The sequence below is a fragment of the Protopterus annectens genome, chromosome 13.part0 (genome assembly GCF_019279795.1).
Source record: "Protopterus annectens isolate FY-2018-M chromosome 13.part0, PAN1.0, whole genome shotgun sequence".
Classification (NCBI taxonomy): Eukaryota; Metazoa; Chordata; order Ceratodontiformes; family Protopteridae; genus Protopterus; species Protopterus annectens.
Window position 1 is genome coordinate 733,049,766 of NC_056747.1, and position 19,586 is coordinate 733,069,351.

The window sequence follows — 19,586 nt, forward strand, 5'->3', positions numbered from 1 at the left end:
TGTGAAAAAGACTGAGTAAATTGTTGCTAAACCCAAAAACCAAACTCAGTCTAGCACACTGGAGCCAATAAAGGTGAATGAAAAAAACAAGATAGATGAAATCAGCCACAGCCAATAAGTACACCTCCAACAGATCAAATCCGATAAAAATAAGATTTAATCACAAGTCACTAAGCACTTTCATTCCTCCCAGGGAACTTCCTCAGAATACACACTGGAGTCACTCAGGCACTTAAATAATACAACAAAGTCATTACATCACAGTGTATCCAAACACCCATTGACTCCCACAAATTGAGAAAGTCTTTTGCTATATTGCAATTTCAGCATTACCCATTTAGACCATTGGCAGTCATCTTTTGTGATTCCACTTATCTTAGATATATCTGATCATCTCTGTTCCCCTTCCTCATTTTACCCTGCGCCTCTAGAGTTCTGTACCTAAAATGACAAGTTCTGTACACCTCCGTTTTGTGCCACACTTCTGTAGTTTTTCACATAAAAATACATGACTTTGCAGTTCTTCACAATGGAAGCAAACTGCTGTATGCTTAAACATTAGTTGAGCTTTGTTGGGTCCACATTAATTTCCATCACTTTTGGAATATTTATCCTAGGGCTTAATTCATGCCGTTAAAACACATCTACCCTGTCACTGAAAGCTGTCAATAAAAACAGGCTTCTGTAGTGATCCTGTGTCCTGCATTGGTTGTTTCTATTCAAATTCCATTATACCACCCTTTGTCACCTGTTCCTGTCCTGTTGTCACCTTTAGACCAGTTCCTAACTCTCTAACTTACTGGAGTCTCTTGCATGGGGTCATATCAAATGTGTAGTAGAAATGTGTGATCAGCTGAGGTTAGGAATTCCAGGAGTGGTGCAAAGTCAAGAATCATAGAAGCAGTTAACATTTGCATATTGAGGCAAGACCATGATCAGCTGTATGCTTAACTCACTGCCCATCTGTCTTCAGTGATGAATGTCTGCGAAGTATTGCATGGCAGAAATATTTTGGGTTGCCAGCTATGAGGTTCATAAGAGATCAAGGCAGACCTGTAAGAGCTCAGACAATCAAAGAGGAATAAAAAGAAGAGGTATTGCAATACCTCAAGACATACCTCTCAGCTGTACAGATTTTCACAGAATGTCAAGATTTTTGCCCTATATTTTTGGTCTGTTCCTCATAAAAATTATTATTTTTTTTTTTTTTAACAAATCGCTGGGATAATCTAAGGATTAAAGTTACTAAATAATGACATGTATTGGGGTTTCTAACTTCATATCCTTTAAAAAAATAATTCTAACATAAATTGTTCTAGCAAATTTCTAAGTTTATAAGAGCAATATTTAAAAATGTGTCCCTGTTTTTGGGCCTTTGCCCCCCCCCCCTCATTACGAAAGGCTTTGTCCAGATTTCTTACGCAAGAGGTTGAGAAGTATTCCTCAAGACTATTGGTAACATAAGTTTGTCATCTGAAAGGACTAATGCAGCTAAATATTTCTGTCTGGATTATTTGTTTTTTTTTTTTTTTTTTTTTTTTTTTTGCAGTCTGCCTGGTTCCTAGTGAGACTCACTCCTTCCAGTGCATTTATTAATAATCCTGTATACATTTTCTTGTATTCTTTTGTTTTACCACACTTTTAGCAAAGAAACACTTCTTCACTTTTCTCTAAATCTCTCCATATTTAATTCACTGCATTTCTTCTTTCTTAACCTGCTTCCTCATCTGAAGTGTTTTTTCTCCTGTATTTATTTGTCCTTGCAACTTCGTACCATGCACCCTCTACCACCATATACATTCATATTGCATAGGATAATTTGTTTCCACGGCTTTATAGTTGCTGCCCTCCAGATGGCTTCACCATAACTATAATTCTTCTGTCATACAGTCTCCAGTAGAGGACACAATATTTCAGACTGGTAATTTTCCAGCATTTTCTGCTGTGACCCCTTTTCTCCTGCCCATACAAAATCTCCCCACAAGATCTGCCTACAGATTTGTCACATTGCTTATCTTTTTGGACTCACCATGTCTTAAAAAAATAAGAGGTCTATTTTCAACTTAACATTATCATTTCATCTTCTCCAGCACCTCATCACATGCATGTTTTTCATTTTCTGTGCCCTAACTACATTCAGCTGTCTTTTCATCAATATAGATGTGTCACAGATTAACACTCCACATGTTTTGTAAGGTCTCTGTTTCTCCCCTTCTATATATCTTCTATATTACATCAGTCCATGTATATTTTAGGATCGCCTTACTCCTAGAACTTTAAATCCACATTGGTTGTCATTTTTGTACTTTACTGCAAGACATAAAATTAATTTCTGGGATTTGTACCCAGCAGCTGGATTATTTGTCTACAATGATTCAAAAGTGTATTTATTAGCCCACCTACAGTATGCTCTGGTAGTTTGCACTTACCACCAGTAGGAGACTGTTTGATTTGATTCAGACTGGTTCCACTTTCTTTTCCCATTCACAAAATCTTACACTGTCCTTTTGTATTCTAGTTTCTAGTATTGTCCTTACCTCCGACTTGATCCCATTTGTGATTACTAGCCTCATGTGTGCCAGCCTTCTCATAATGTCAGGCAGCTGCTGTCCCCAACTCCTTTGGAGCCCCTCTTGCCTGTCAGTAAAACCCCTGCAACTTCTCTAAGCGTCTGTGTACATGGCCTTCTGCTATCCTGGCTTTACATGCTTCCAAATATGCAATGTCTTTCAATGCTCTATCCTCTGGAAATGGAGCTCTGCCTGTCTTTTAGCAAAGTGTTGACTGACTGCTCTTGTTAATAGATGACCTAATAATAAGAAAGCAGCGTAAGAAAGGAGTAAGAAGGGTTCTGGAACACGGTAATACATGGAAAGAACACAGTAATACATGGAAAGAGAAAGGAGTAAGAAGGGTTCTGGAACACAGTAATACATGGAAAGAGAAAGGAGTAAGAAGGGTTCTGGAACACAGTAATACATGGAAAGAGTTATCGCCGGTAGAAAACAATAAGTTACTATGTTTCTCTTTAGGTACAAGGTGAAAACCTACCTGGAAGTATTTTGTGCAGTCCTGGAAAGGTAATATTTGCATGGCTATAGACATAATAAAGGCATTTCAGAGGAGGACAGCAATAAAATAGTGAAGGTTTGATCCAGAAACCATGTAAAAGGGAGATTACAACAATATCATATGTATGTCATATGTATGGTATCTGACAAAAGCGGGAGAGGGAGACATAACAGTATCTTTAAGTCTCTCGAGGGACTCACAATAGCCCAAAAGGGGGCCATCACTGAAATTAATAATGAAATTAACAAGATATATAGGAATAAGAAGGCACAACATACAATTTTAAGATAAAGTCGGGATAACTCATTACAGATATGTGGAAGTATTTATCACAAAAAAGCTTGTACATTACTGGAGCAGCTTTCTTGAGAAGATAGCAGGGCCAGCTAATTGTGAAGGAATTGAGGAATGTGTAAGACAAACATAATACAACTCTGAAAGGTTAGTATAATCTGCAGCATCTTCAGCAGAAAGGGAATTGGACAGACTAGATGGGCCAACTGAGTTTTATTTACTGTTAAGGAATATGTTTCAATGCTTGTTGAAACCAACTGGTAGAGACATGTTTCAATACAATACGTTTTTGTTAAGAAATGATCAATAAACAAAGCCATGAAGCTGAGTCTTGGTGAAAGGGTTAACTTCCTTTTCAAACTGTTGTTTAGGTCTTTTCTAGACTGAACACAGGTTTGACAAGAACTCAAACTGTAAAGTTTACTGTTTTTTCTTTTTGTTTTTCAAAAGGAAAATGCATGAAAAGTGAACTAGCTTGTATTACAGCTGTATCAAATTAAAAAAAAAACAGTGTGGATATTATTCTTTAAAAGATAAAAGTCAAAGAAGCTGCACTGTACTTGTAATATGTGAAAGAAAATGTATACGATTATGTGTGACCTTACTTCTTGACTGTACACCTGTTTGTACTTCTGCAAAGTCTGCTGCTTTGGCTGTATCAAGTGATTATGGTGATGCTTTATTTGGACAGCAGCTTGTTGGAATCCTCAAAAGTATATCATTTATTTATTTACTGACATTTGTTTACTGTGAAAGTTCGACTGGACAATTGTATCTGTTTTCAGCAGAGGCCTGGGGAGAAAAGCTCCTCAAATACAAGAACAGAAGATGCATATACATACACGCAGACTGACAACACATTACAGTATACTGTGAATATGTAGATTAATACAAATATTGGTACACATATGACATGAAGAATAATACACAAATACCCTTAGTAAAACAAGATAAATACAATATCATGTAGTACTGAAACATGTCGACATGCTATAAGTGATTATTACTTGGTCATAAAGCAAATATCAGAGTGGGACGTTCAAACAGTGGATAAGGAGGGGGAGAGGAAGGAAGGGGAGAGTAGGAAGTAAGTGTTAGTGGTGATAAATGGAGTAGATATGGGAGAGAGGAGAAATAAAGAGTAAAAGCAAGATTAAGAGTGAGGGAAATAAGACTAAGAGAAATAAAACAAGGAACAGGAGAGAGAGAGAGAGTGTATATAGCTATTAGAGCAACAGGAGATGAAATTATTAGGTAGCAGAGCAGCATGTGCAGGAGTTTGAGAGGAATTCTTTTAGTTGCAACTTAGTTAAGTAAATGAATGTTATGTATTGCCCTGACTGGCGCAGGGATTATATTCCAGACTTTTGTTACACAGTGTTAGTAAGTCTTTGATCACAGTTTTTGTAAGGCTTATAGATGTCAAGTAGATTTTTGTCAGGATGAAAGGTTACATTTTTGGAGGTAGTGGTGAAGAATTATAGTTATAACTGGACAGAAAGTGGGATTAAATATAATTTTTTGTGTTACGAGAAGCGAGTATAATTTAGTTGGTGGGATAATTCTAGCTAATATTAAGTTCTTAGAACAGATCAGTAATGTGTTCTGTGACCTGTATTAGCTGCAAATATAGCTACCTTGTTGTAACATTGTTCTAGTTTAGATTTTAGGGTGGCCTGAAGGTTACTCACGATGGGAGAACCATACAATAGAGAGGATGTAGATATGCAGTGGCAAGAATGACTCTGGCGGATGCAGTAAGGAATTCTTTGGCTCTATATAGCATTCAGAATTTTCTTTGTGATTTTTTTTATATTGCCGTATGTTTTGAGGCCATATTTGATGTTATCATCTATTGTAACCTCCAGCAGATTTGTATAGGGCACACCTTCAATTGGTGTCTTGTTTAGGGTTATGATTTTAAAGTTGTTTCTCATGGGAAAGTGATTTGGGTAGATATAAAAACACCAATCAAGCACTAGAAAGTTTTAAACCAGGAACAAGTAAGGAAAAGACCTTTCAGGTCCAAAGCCGAGAACACAGTCCAAGCGTACTGTTATGATCCAAATGCCAACTTTTCAAAGTAGATAACCACAAATGGTAAAGTGCAAATGGATTAAGTGTTGAAGCTCCAAAAATGGCCTTGAAAAATCAAAATTCGAACAAGTCAACTGCTTTATTACACCAACACCACAAACAAGAAAATATTTCCACGAGCGCTTTCGCCCGGTCTTACCGGGCTTTTTCAAGTGTGACAATTTAAAAATCAGCACAGGTTTTTATAGCGCTAGTGCGCTTCTCCAATTAGTTAATTACTAAAAACGTCACCAACCTTCTGGTGAACGCCCAGCCAACTTTAACTTGTACAAAATATAAATAAATGTAAATAAATAACAGTGACAGTACATAGTGAAAACATTACTACCAATGTAGAAAATATACATATGCAAAGATGTCCTAAAATAATTTTTGACAAAACATTGTTTGAAAGTCAATTCAAATTCATTTAAAAATTGAGCAATTATTTACATCCCAACAAGTTCTTAGTGTGTGAAGTGCAGCAAGTAAAAACCTGATTTGCTAAAACAAGAACGTCCTACTGGAGGTGCTAAATGATTGTTCTATGTGTTAAAAAATACTGTTGAATGCTGAAGAAGAAAAAAAGGGGGGCTATGAAAATCTAACATAACTGATATAAAACCTACTTTTAGCATCTTGACTAAATCTAAGTGTGAGCCTGGTATATGTTGGTGACTGATGTAAAATAATTACTGTTTGACCAGTAAGTTGCAAAGGAACCTACCGCATTTCATATGCATAAAATAATTAAATGTAAATTAAAGTACATTTCTTTTTTTTTTTAGTATGGGGACCAGACTGGTATTATCATTCAGCCCTGGATACTTGGTCGCATTCAATTTGAGCTGCCAGTTAAGTTCCCTAATGCCCAGTAGTGTCTCCCAGTCACCCCCCCCTCTGGTCCTGCTGTATTTTTTCAATAATGAAAAACTTGATTGACATTTGTGGACAAATCAAAGAGTGCTTATAAAAAGCATTCGTTTAGTTTAGATTTTAGGGTGGCCTGAAGGTTATTCACGATGGGAGAACCATACAATAGAGAGGATGTAGATATGCAGTGGCAAGAATGACTCTGGCGGATGCAGTAAGGAATTCTTTGGCTCTATATAGCATTCAGAATTTTCTTTGTGATTTTTTTTTATATTGCCGTATGTTTTGAGGCCATATTTGATGTTATCATCTATTGTAACCTCCAGCAGATTTGTATAGGGCACACCTTCAATTGGTGTCTTGTTTAGGGTTATGATTTTAAAGTTGTTTCTCATGGGAAAGTGATTTGGGTAGATATAAAAACAGCTTGGTTTTCATTGGATTAAGATGGAGTTGGTGGTTACAAAGCCAGTTTTCAGCAGAGTTGTAGGCATGCTGTGTAATCTTTTCTAAGGTTCCAGATTGTCTGAGAGGCAGGTAAGAATGGAATCGTCTGCCTGCTGTACAAGGGATGCTTGTTGTATAGAAGTATGAAGATTGTTTATAAAGATAATAGAAGTAGACCAAGGATAGAGCCTTGTGGGACACATGTAATGATGGGTAGACTTCCCTCTGACTGCTTGGCAGTGTTCTGATAAGTAATTACTAAAGCACTGAAGAGTATGTTGTGAGATACCCATTGTGGGCAATTATAGTAGGATTTTTTTTAATGAGATACAATATCAAAAGCTTTTGATAAGTCTTCGGAATAAGGAAGACATGAGTTTAATGCTATCCCTGGCTTTACTTATGTTATCTATAAAAGTTACAAGGGCAATTGTGCTATAGGTAGGTCATCCATAACCCTGTTATCTGTTTGCACATAGGATCTGGGTGTCACATTAAGAGTGACAATCATCAATAGTCAGTTTTTCACACTGCTGAGTGGTTAACCCTGCCCCAAATGTTATTCCATACTACACACACGCACTCACACTCACACCTCATTCAATCCACCTAGTGCATGTCTTTGGAATGTAGGAGGAAAGTGAAATACCTGAAGAAAACCCACATAACTACAGTGAGGACATATAGGCTCCACACAGAAGGCACCTCAGCTGAGAATCAAACAGGAGAAATATCTTGCTGTGAGGTGACAGTGCTAACCACTGCACCACTAAAACCATACTGTGTATTGAATAGTAATTGTGCCTTTATGATATACTAGAGTAGTTGTTTATGGACACATTTTTGCAATATTTTTGAGAGGGGGGATAAGATGACAATGGGTCTGAAATTAGATATCTGGGTAGAAGTGTCACATTTGTGGAGAGGGATGATGTGGCTTTTTTCCAGAATGTAGGAATATATGATTCCTGTATTTGATCTGTTTATGAAGATGGAGGGTGGAGACTGGATATGTAATGGTGTTAGCAGCATTTCTGAGGTATTCTGCAGGAAGGTTATCAGCAGTGATTGAGCATAGTTTAAGTTTGGATAATATTTTTTATGAAGGAGTTAGTGACTGGTTTTAGTGTGATAGAAGGGTTATTAGTGGAGGAGGGTAGACTCAGTGCCACCTCAGGACCAAGCCAGGGCTGTGCGTGCCTTTTATGGGTGGCACATTTCCCTGACGTACTCAATATGATGAATTGCACCCATGTTGCAATTAGGGTCCCATCTGGTCCATGGAAGGAGGGGATGTACAGCAGTTAAAAGGCCTATTGATCCATCGGGGGTACATCACCAACGTCTCTGTCCAGCATCCTGCCAGTGCACCTGACTCCCATATCTGACATACTAGCTCACTCTACTGCCTCTTCCTGCATAGTAGGATACTTATTGGTCATCTTGTTGCTAAGTGGAAAAATATTTTTTGTTACATTGTATGTAAGTAGTTACTGACAATAAAATGTATTGTTGAATACTATTTTTTGTTTTGTTTTGTCTGCCCCCTTTTTTCTCTTTGTTTTTTTTTTTCAGGTGATGCTAGATATACATTGAGCAATGGCTCATGACACCAGTGATAAATCCAATTGAAGCTGTAGAGGAAACATATAACATATACCTGTCCCAGACCCGTATTGTCATTGAGAGGGTCTTTGTCCTCCTGAACAGCCATTTCAGGTGCCTAGATGAGTCTATGGTGTCCTTCAGCATGACCCGGCTAATGCTTGTAGAATTTTTCCTGCAAGTTGCATTCTGCAAAACATGATCATGCACTAGTCTAGTAGTGAAGTGACCCATGCTGTCACTGCAGCTCCCAGTCCCAGTCCCAGTTCACTATGACCAATGATGACCAGCCAACAGCAGTAGTAAGGGATCCCATACAGCAGGTTTGTGCATGGCATGTGGCTGCGCAGATAAAGAGCTGATGTCCAGTCCACAACTGTGGACCATGGTATTCAGGTTAGTGTTTCCTTTGTTGTAAAAAACACATAGGTCCAGATTCAATAAAGCCTAAACTAAGTGTACACTGTTCTGAGTAAGCAGACAACATAGACATAACAAACACCTTCTTTGTCCTAATTTTAGTTTTCCTACTCATATTCTTGTAGCTTTAACTACTGACAGGAATTCATAAAGGTTACCACAAAGTGCAGACTACATGTACACTTAATGTAATCTTTCTGAGTGACTAAAAAGCAAAAAAAAAATTTTTGACAAGAATTCTATTGAATACATATCATGTAGACTTAGTGTAGAACTTATTGAATCCGGCCCATAGAGGATAAATGATGCATGCAGTTAAATCACCGGACTATGCTGTGTGGTGCATGGTCTGTTGTCACTATTCAGCTGATATTATTTCTCATCTTAAAATATTTTTTATTATCTGTTAGAATGCTTGTGTCTTTCGGCTTTTCCTGGTTAGGGGTCGCCACAGTGGAACTCCGGTCCGCTAATGATTGGCAATGGATTTTTACGTGCCGAGTTGCTAGCCCTGACGCACAACCTTCAACGAAGGTATGCCCATTCACGCATGTCTCCACGCAGAAGACGCTCTAGTTGAGAATTGAACCGGACAGCATCTTACTGTGCGGCGACAACGCTACCGCAGCACCACCACTGCAGTTATCTGTTAGAATAATACTCATATTATTGCTGTGCCTGCATGCTCACAGTGATGTTGAAAGACATCAAATAGAAAATAAGTCACATCTTTGTCTGCTATCATGAATAACTTCTGCTTTAATGATTACTTAATTATACAAAAGTAAGGAATATTGACAGCAGTGAAATACTTCCCAAGTTAATGCATTGCAAATGTAAGGAAAATGATTTATATATTTATACTGCTTTTTATATTCTGTCTCATCTTAAAATATATCTTTATCTGTTAGAAAATAATACTCATGTTACTGCCAAGTCTGAAGGCTCACTGATTCTGTTCATCGATGTCAAAAGGCATCAGATAGAAATTAATTTACATTTTTATATGCTTACATGAATTACTTCTGCTTTAATGATTACTTATACAAAAGTAAGGAATATCGACAAAAGAGAAATAGTTTATGAGGTACTGCATTGCAAATTAAAGAAAATGACTTATAATGCTTTCTTTATATATATGATGCCCCACCACTGGCCCAGTAATCAAGGAGCCTCAATCCTCACTACTAGCACCAGTGGGGGACATACATTGGGAGGTTGACAGGTACAATCACAGTATTTCCAGATGCAGCTCACTGCATCAAATGCAGTTTCTCTTAAGAGCACACAGAGACCACAGTCAGTCTGAGGCTGTTTTCTCCCTCTTTCTCCAGATCTCCAATAAGACCCCCTACTGGCACAGCTATAGAGTTTGAGAGCTCAGCTGAGTGGCCAAGCAAAGACCTCCAACACTCTTTGTGTCCAACCAGTGCTTTATGTCCCTGCCCAAGTAGCTCACACACACACTCCTGGAGATTTGTTTTACACAGACACACACACACACACACACACACACACACACACACACACACACACACACACACACACATTTACTAGCTATGCCCCCTTCTGCCCAGACTGTAAGGTAGTTATTACTGATACCAGCCACCTCTTTATCAGCTAATTTAAGGCCCTTAACAAAGGGTGTTCAATCTTATTGTGTAATGTTATTATCAATATAAATGGTAGTTTGACCAACAGCAAGGCTATTAGGAGTGGCCCACAGTGTCACTAAATAAATACACAAGTACTCTCAGAACTTAAATATCTCTCACAAATATGAGCCACAGTGCAAGGTGTACATATATTTAATAATAAATAATAAAAGAACAAGAAAATACTCAGCATAGAATCACAGTAACATCAGAGTTCAAAATCACAGGAAATATTTAAAGCAACATTCGGGCGTCTCAAATAAATAAAGAAAAACACCTAAATTAAGCTTTGCTATATTCCTGACTATATCGAGATAATTACTATACCCTAGTTAACGTACTTACACAGCAAGCAAGGCAGATGTGGTGAGTGGGTCTTCCAGCTGATGTCAGGTCAAAGAAAATTACAGAATACTCAATCTCTCTCAGAGAGTTCTTAAATTACTATCTCAAATATTACTGCTGGGATAGCTTGTGTGGTGGCATCACTTCTTGTCTTCTGACTCTATTCCAGGTAAAACCCCCACTGATGGAGCTGGTAGCATTTAGCATCTACCTGCAAAAATATGTAGACAAGGCTTTTCTTAGATTTAAGCTAGATTCTGGAAGTCATAAAACACACTTCCAAGGCAATACAGTGAACCTCTAGTTCTAGACATTCTGTTGCTGCACTGAAACTGATAGCATCCTTTCATTACATGGCTATAAAGTAATTTAATTTCAGCTATTGTCCTGAAGTTAACCTCTGGTGTTCCAATTTCCATTGTTAAAATATATACATCTAAACAGTTACAATAGTGCAGACACACTTCTGTTCTAATCCAAAAGGGTACACTGTGGTTACATTTTAGCTCAGTACTTTACAAAATATCTCTTCATCACACGTCTGTACAAACCATCTTATATGATGTACAGTTCTAATACAGTTGTAGCGCAAATCATGTTGATATTCACAAATGACATAATTATTTTACAAAATTCCAGATAGCTGGGCTGGCAGTATCTCCTTTCGTGACAATATACACCATTTTGTCTTAGGTTTTTCTGTTGTATGACACATCAGATTAATTTTATGCTGTCATACGCAATGAATTCTGACTTGAGAAACTATTATCATTTATGCAGTGGATAGGGTGAAGTGGCAACAGTGTAAGTTTACTTAGCAGGATACTCATTTTAATGTGTCATTTGCTTATGATAGGTTTCTCCTGGAAATGTTTGTTCATTACAGTTTTGGTGTTTTAGGCACCTACCACCTGTAGGAATGGTAAAACTCGTAGTATTTTTTGTTTGTCTAATGGCCATTAATAGTGTATGTAATAGTTTTACAGGGATGAAATGCATACATTTGCAAACTTTCCTCCCACCCCAATCCAATCAAACAGAAAGCTATGTCTCTGAAGCTGATTCACAGTAGTTCAAGGTCAAACAAGTCATACACATATCCTATTAATAGGTCAAGTAATGGTGCAACTGATTTGGAGGAGGGGCTACCATGAGAACTGTGAGTGAGTTGGTCTGATGTTGTGACCTGCTTGATGCAGGTGTTCCTGCTGTCACTGACCTGATACTGCTCCGTGACTATGATCGTGACCTCAAATGCATATGTCTTAACTTCTTAGCAGAACAACTCTGGACAAAGCCAAAAGTAATGGGGGGTAGAGGGCTGAAGTTAGGGACAGATTTTAAATACTGCTCTGATAAACTTAGGAAGTTGATAGAATAGCAGGTTTTGTGTTAGCATGCATTTTTTGAAGACTATGAAATCTGAAACTCAAATGGCTGTCAATAATTTAGTGATTTCACTTTTCGATGACTTAACAAGAACACCACAAATTTTATGAGGAACAAACCAAAAATACAAGGCAAAAATCTGCATTCTGCAAAAATCAGAACATTTGAGAGGTATGCTCAAATGTTAAGTTCTGCTAGGTGGAGATGAACATTGACATGGCCTCTGTGAACTGTGTTGTGCTTGTTCATTTTGTCTACTAACATTACTGTCCTGAGAAGTAATGGTAGTATTACGTGATCTCTCCCTATGTGTCCAGACAATGCTCTGTGCTCTGCCCTTTGCAACACTGACTCTAGCTCAACTCTGGTATGTCCTAACTAGTAAACAAATGGAGACAACCATTGATGTTTGGTGTTTGGTGTGCCACCATACTACTCATCATTGTGATCATGACATTATCCCTGCTCTCTGCCATTTCAAAGTAATGCTGGAAAACATCATGTATACTCTGGAGGATTCTGACCATTTCCAGCTGAGTGCTCTGAGCCTTAACAATTCCATGGCACACTTCCTATTGGGCAGCCAATGCTTTACATGTTCCCTGGGGCAGCTGTAAGAAAGTTCTGCTCTTGGCTCCCCATTGTAAAGGTATCACTGTGGACACTGTTGCATCTGAATTCCTGCCATCATCCTCAAAGTGCTCCTCTGTGTTTGGAGATACTGGTGTGGAGGTGCAGGGCTGTTCTTCCTGTCCAGCCATGAATGGCATATCAGCTTGTACTTGGCTTTGTGTTGCACTATCACTTTCTGCAGTTACTAATATTTTTTAAGGTGAGAGAACTTGGGATTAAATTTGGGGACTGCCTGCCACTTCCCACATGCTGCCTCAAAAATATAACTATGCTACCATCATCAGCGACAGCAACAGCCATTCTGCTGCTGACATCATCCAAATTTATTGGTATAATTGAAGTGTTGGTTTCTGATGCTGACCCTATAAAAAGTATTTGAAAACATTAATAATAATGACAGTGCAACAGCATACAGTAAAGTACGCTTACAAGGGGATGAGTGGGACATGCACACAAGGGGATGAGTGGGACATGCACACGGTCTTCATTTCCATTCTTTGCTGATGTACAAGGCTTGCCTAATAATAATTACTTGTAACATGTTTAATTCTATTATCTCTATATAAATGTGTTCCATTGATTTTAAATCAACTTTCAAGAGCACAAGGGTTGTTGCTGCTGCTGCAGAGTTTGGTAGGATGGAGAAGTGTCCAGAACATTTCTACTTATTCCTGTTCCACCATCTTCTGTGTCATAGTAATCCCCACAGATATAAGGAAGGTATTCTTCATCTGGATTTAATTGAATAAAATTCTGAGCCCCCCATAGTGGTACAGGAAGTTGCATTCTGCTTAGCCTTGCTTCTAGTACTTACTACCATATCTTTGCCCTTATCTTGCACTGTGCTAATACTTGGTTTCTGTCTCCTACTCCATTGATTTCAACAACTACTAGATTCCAGGTCTTGTTCCTGTTGGTTTGTCTGGGCACCCTTTACCAAAAAAAGTTTCCCATATATCATAAGTGCTGCCACGAGGACATGATTTTCTTCAAGGATACAATTAAACTTCCTTTGCTTTGATCCTTTATTTTCTATCAGTACTACATGTAAAAAAAAATAATAATAATAATAAACAAAAACATAAAAAGGGCATGGTCAGAAAGTATGATAGTAATGTTTGGATGTAATAAGCTTTTACATTAAAAAACAATGCCCAAGTCTTCCTGACATCCAATATAGCTACATAAAATTGCACATAAAATTACAATGTGTTACCTACAGTTCATCCAGGTCACGAATGCACTTATGTCACAGAAAAGCATTTTTGCCCTACACTCTTCTGTTATCATATACTGATAATTGCTGTCATTTTTTATTCCTCACTGTCACTCCAAAAAATCAGATTCATCACACATACTTGTTGATATCCTTGGCACAGGAATATCGCTGTAGTAAATTACTGCAGTTACATCCATGTATGCACAATCAGCAAATTACACCAGAGTAATGATCATTTTCTGTCATCAGTAATCATTTCCAGTGCTGCTGTCATGAAATCCAACTTCAGAATGACAGAAATCTGCCAATCAATCAGTGCTATGATAACATGCACATCATACATGCAAGTTCATTGCAAATGACCCTTATTTCAATAATCAAATCATATTTTTAAGTGTTTCTTATTAAACAATAATACGTTTAAAATATTTCCTTACTGTATTAACTCGATGTTATCCTAATACATTTGCCGCTTCTCTTAGCTGTTAGCGAATTAATATGGTGGTGCTCAACTTACTGGTGAAAATTCAGGGCCGTTTACATGTGTTATATGCAAATTAGGCTAATTTACGTTCATCTCTATGAACAGCAGTAGTACTTAAATGTGTCCTGATGCATATTGGCATATCTGTGATTATGAACGCATGTGCCCAAAGTAACATGACCACATTTCAGAGAGCTATGGATGCACTGCAGACTGTTCCAAAGTCTGCAGCAATCTGCAGCTGTCCTAAGCTTTCAGTGGGAATATGCAAATGGCTGTAGACTAGTCAAAATTAGAATTTTAAATTTATTTTTTTTAATTTATGATTTGTTGACCGGGAAAGTCCGACTAGGTTCCACAGAGCCTGTTTTCAGCAAAGGCCCGGGGAGAAATGCTCCAGAATGCAAAAAAAAAAATAAAATGTAGTCATCTCAATGTCAGGTTTGCAGCAATCTGAAGTGTAATTCTTGTCCATCCAACATTATATGTCACACTTTTGCACCTCAAGCAAATCATAACTTCCTAAAAGTTAAAAGTGACACACACATCCTGTTAAGCAGGATGAAAGTGCTCAATCCGAATAAAGTGCTTTAATTGCAGTTTACGTTGTGCTTATTGGGAGTTTTTATGGTCCTTGGATCCTTTCTACAGCCTATGTTTTGTAGTTCAAGTTTTTGAGTTTCTAGTCTACGCTTGGGGACGCTACCTGTGTGTTTTAGTGCACACAGTGCACTTTATCCCCCTCCCCCCCCCCAAAAAAACAAACTACCGTACTACATGACACATACTGGTGTTGGGGACAAAAAATAACCTTTACCAATAAGCATATCAGTAAAAATTAGTAATCATAAATTTCCATTTTATTGAATTATATTAGGGAAAAATAACTGGTTTCCTTTAAGAAGAAAAATTGTGACAAAGCAGTTTTTGTTAAACCAGACTTGCCAGTAATATCAATACTGTTGTAATGACCATACTAGCAAAAAAGGTTTGGTTAAGGTGATGTCACATCCCACAGGGGTTATTGCTTAGACAGGAATAAGACATATATATATATTTATATGTATAAGAAGTGCAAATACAGGTAAACAAGAATTGCATTCTCTCTCTTAATTATAGCTGAGGAAGAAATCAAGTACAACCACCAGCAACAACAACAAAGAGTAGAAAGTCTGGTTGAACCTTCTGGTATAACTGAAGTCCAAGATAATTCTGTCTTACTAGTTTGTAATATGTATAAAAAGCATACAAAAAGTATTTAAAATCATTATAGTACTGCAAAAATAAAAGAGAAATATGTATGTGTACAACTGCTGTAATCTTATTACAACTGTTCTGCATAGGTAATAAAACAATTATTTTCATAACTTTACAGATGAATGAAATGCAAGTGAAACCATCACAGTTTAAGCTAATGTTAATCATTTTAGCCTAATTACTTTATTACAAATGTTAGTTTTAGTGCTGTTTTTATTGTATTGCATGTACATAACTTGTGAGATACATACACCCCTTCAAGACGTTGCAAGCCGTTGCCATTTGAATTAATTTGACGTATGCATAAGCACGACTCCTTTCATTCTTCCCAAGTGCAAAGGCACATCCCAAGTCACTACAACCATTGTATGTATAAGCAGTTCCCATGTACAAGTTTTACTTCAAGATTTTACTGCAATATTTCAATAGTGCATGAAATGGCATGTAAATATTATTGTGCTTTTTCTGTTTTGTCTCTCCCAACCACTTTTTTCTCCAGTTTTCTTATTTTCATTGTGCATTTCTTTCTCCTTTATCATTTTGTTTCTCTCCTATTTATTTTCCTTTATTACAGCTTCAAATCCATCAGAAGCAGGCCAGGCATATACCTCCCAGGCTAGGGGGTAGATCATCCTCTGACAGTCTGTGGACTTCCTTCCAAGGTCAGAGTGGCGGCATCAGTCCTGCAGGCACTCTAGCATGTGGCAGCCTGGCAAGCAAAATAGCTTCAGAGCTTGGTAGAGGAGGTACTGATGGAAGTATTCGACAGGAGAATTCAGCTAGTCATTTGGTGCCAATCACTGCATCAACACAGACCTCCTACCCCATCAACATCAGGGTCCTACACTGCAACACCATCTGACAGTGGACTTGTTTGAGGCCCCGTTTACTGGGACTCCAGCTGGCACTTCCTCAACCTTTCTTCCCTTTTCCTTTCTCCTGCACCCTCCTACCTATTTCCCACCCACACTACCTTGTCATAAAAAAAGAAAAAATAGGGGAGTCTGTCCCCTGTCAAAAATATTGTGCCCATTCCTACCTCTTCCAGCACAAACCCTCTTGGTATTTCCCTTGTGTGTTCCCCTCTTTGTTTTATCTCCCCTTTTTCAATCTTTCCTACCTTCCCCTTTCTGTTCTTTAATGAAAGTATCAGTGTGTTCACAAAAGGATACAACTATATAAAACACTATCACCCCCTTTTCTTTTTAAAAAATACATTTTAAGTACTACACAGTACACTACTTTCCCAAACGATTTAAGCTTGACTGAAATCAGCCATGCTCACCTGCGATATGCAAAAAAAAGATTATACTAAGCCTCACAATTTTGTACAGTAATTCACAACTTCATTATGCAGAACTTTATACAGCTTACTCTTTTGCGGTAAGTGGGCATGTTTTCAAAAAAATACTTTGCTTTTCTGTATTCATCGCTAATGCCACTGACCTTATTTACATATCTGTGTACCACTGGTATTCGCATATAACCTTAAGTCATTTGTGAAGGCCAGGATTATGAATACAGCCAAATTCTTCAATGTTGAAAACAACTATTTATTTATTTAGTCTTTGTCACCTTGAAAAGATATACTAGACTAAAGTACTGTTATCATGGGTGACCTAGGTGATTTGGTTTGCCAGAATTATTTGCTCAGAATGTATCAATAGTAATCATAGAAATTGTAAGACTCAAACCCAGGTCAATAGGCAACAGTTCATTTATACAATCAAACAAGTAAAACAGATATCACTTTAAAAAAATAGTAGACATTTACCAGTGAATGATGTAGTAGAAATTCCCAGGATGATTTTGCCTGTCCACTCAGAATGATGTCTGCAGTATCTTGTAGAAAATAACCTGAAAAAAAAGTAAAACTTTAAAAACTCGTACACTTATATATCCCTTGTATAGACATAAATATGTTTGTTGTAATCCATGATTGGGATATGAATCTCATATATGTGAACTTCCACGTGTGATGCACATTTAAATATATTGAATTCTTATGTTCTGTTACATATGCATTATTTGAACCTAAATTTGTATTGTACTTATGAAGTGTAAACTCTTACTTGTAGTGTAATTCTGTTATATTCCTCGGCTGTGGCTAAAATGGGACCATTTTGAATTACATCTGCTACTCTGTTTAACAGACTTTAAATAGTAGATTTGAATTTTTTTTATTGTTTATTATAAATGCTGGTGTCAGAGTAGAAATGAAATTACAAGTCTTACTGACTTTTTACAGTTCAGCTTCCAATATGACACTGAATCTATTAATTTTGTAGATGTACAACTAAATAAAGATAGGGTAAATTATAGATATGCAGCCCAAATATACAGAAAGCCCACCTATTCTAATTCCTTCCTGAACTTCCAGACCAGCCACCAAGTCCATCAGAAGAAGGCGGTTATTAAAGGGCAACTAGTGAGAGCCACCATAATGGTCTCTACAGATACTGACTTCTATCTTGAATGTAACAACTTAAAAAGTATGTTTACTAAAAGAGGGTACCCATCCCAATTAATTGATGGATGAGGTCAGTAAAAGAGAAACATGGGGCATTTTCAACCTCTACTCTGGAAGGGGCATAGGGAGGACCACTCAAACACTACTTCACAAAAGTAGGTCCAAAGTTGATATAAATTCTGATGCCAGTTACACCTTGAATTTCCTTACTATGTTCTCAACTGATGCCCCTGAAATAAAGAATATTTTGGTTGAAAATTGTACATTTATTAGTGAAGACATTGCCACACTTAGTAGTTTAGGTGAAAGGCCACATATAACTTACAAAAAAGGCCTTAACCTAAAATATTAGAAACACACCATCCAGTAAACCATGGACAATGGGGTATGAAAAAGTGTGGATGGTGTGGCTATTGTAAACACACAGGAGAGGGCAACGAGTTTAGCATCCATGACATAAAATACAAATGTGTCTTTCGGCTTTTCCCGGTTAGGGGTCGCCGCAGCGGAACTCCGGTCCACTAATGATTGGCAGTGGATTTTTACATGCCGGGTTGCCAGCCCTGATGCACAACCTTCAATGAAGGTACGCCCATTCACTCATGTCTCCACACAGATGATGCTCTAGCTGAGAATCGAACAGGACGTCTTACTGTGAGGCGACAACACTACCACAGCACCACCACCGCAGCTTTAAAATACAAATGTAAAGGAAAATTTAATTGTGAAAAGACTGGCATTGTCTACCTTGCATTGTGCCAACAATGTGATGGTTATTACATTGGCAAAACTGAGCGGGCTTTCAAACAAAGTGCCACAAATGCACTAGCTAACCATATATCAACTAACCCCACACATAAGTTTGTATTTACCATCATTGAACAGGTTAATAAGAGTATCAGAGGAGGACTATGGGAGTCAAAACTAGAAGAATCGGAATTGTTGTGGCAGCTAAGGACTAATGCTTATGCCCCACCGGTACTTAATGAATATTGTTCTATTAAATGTATGCTGAAGTTAAAATCTTTGGAAAGATAATATTGGAATGTACATTGATACTTATATGGTCAGTAGTATTTGGTTAACACAAGATGAACATGTATGTCCAAAAGTCTTTTTGTGGATGGTTGTTTATAATTTTAACATAATTAGTTATGGTTTTATAAAGGATGGAAGTTGTTTTTACAAAAACGATATTTAGTTTTATAAAATAGCACTATAACTTTAAACTAAGGTTCCTTTTAATGAATTGAATTCTTAATTATATAATTAGCAGACTTATTTAATGGTGATGGTTCTTGGGAAATGTCTGATGAAGTTCATTGTGGATTGTGAATGAACAAAAGT

At 37.4% G+C, this 19,586-nt stretch overlaps 1 protein-coding gene across 1 annotated transcript in view; it reads right to left on the bottom strand.

Annotated features, from left to right (window-relative positions):
* TLCD1 (TLC domain containing 1) overlaps nt 1–19,586 on the bottom strand; it is a 248,771-nt gene that overhangs the window by 66,561 nt on the left and 162,624 nt on the right. The window contains exon 3 of the mRNA XM_044054418.1: nt 17,544–17,626. Coding sequence (XP_043910353.1) covers nt 17,544–17,626 — 83 coding nt within the window. The remainder of the gene's footprint in view (nt 1–17,543; nt 17,627–19,586) is intronic.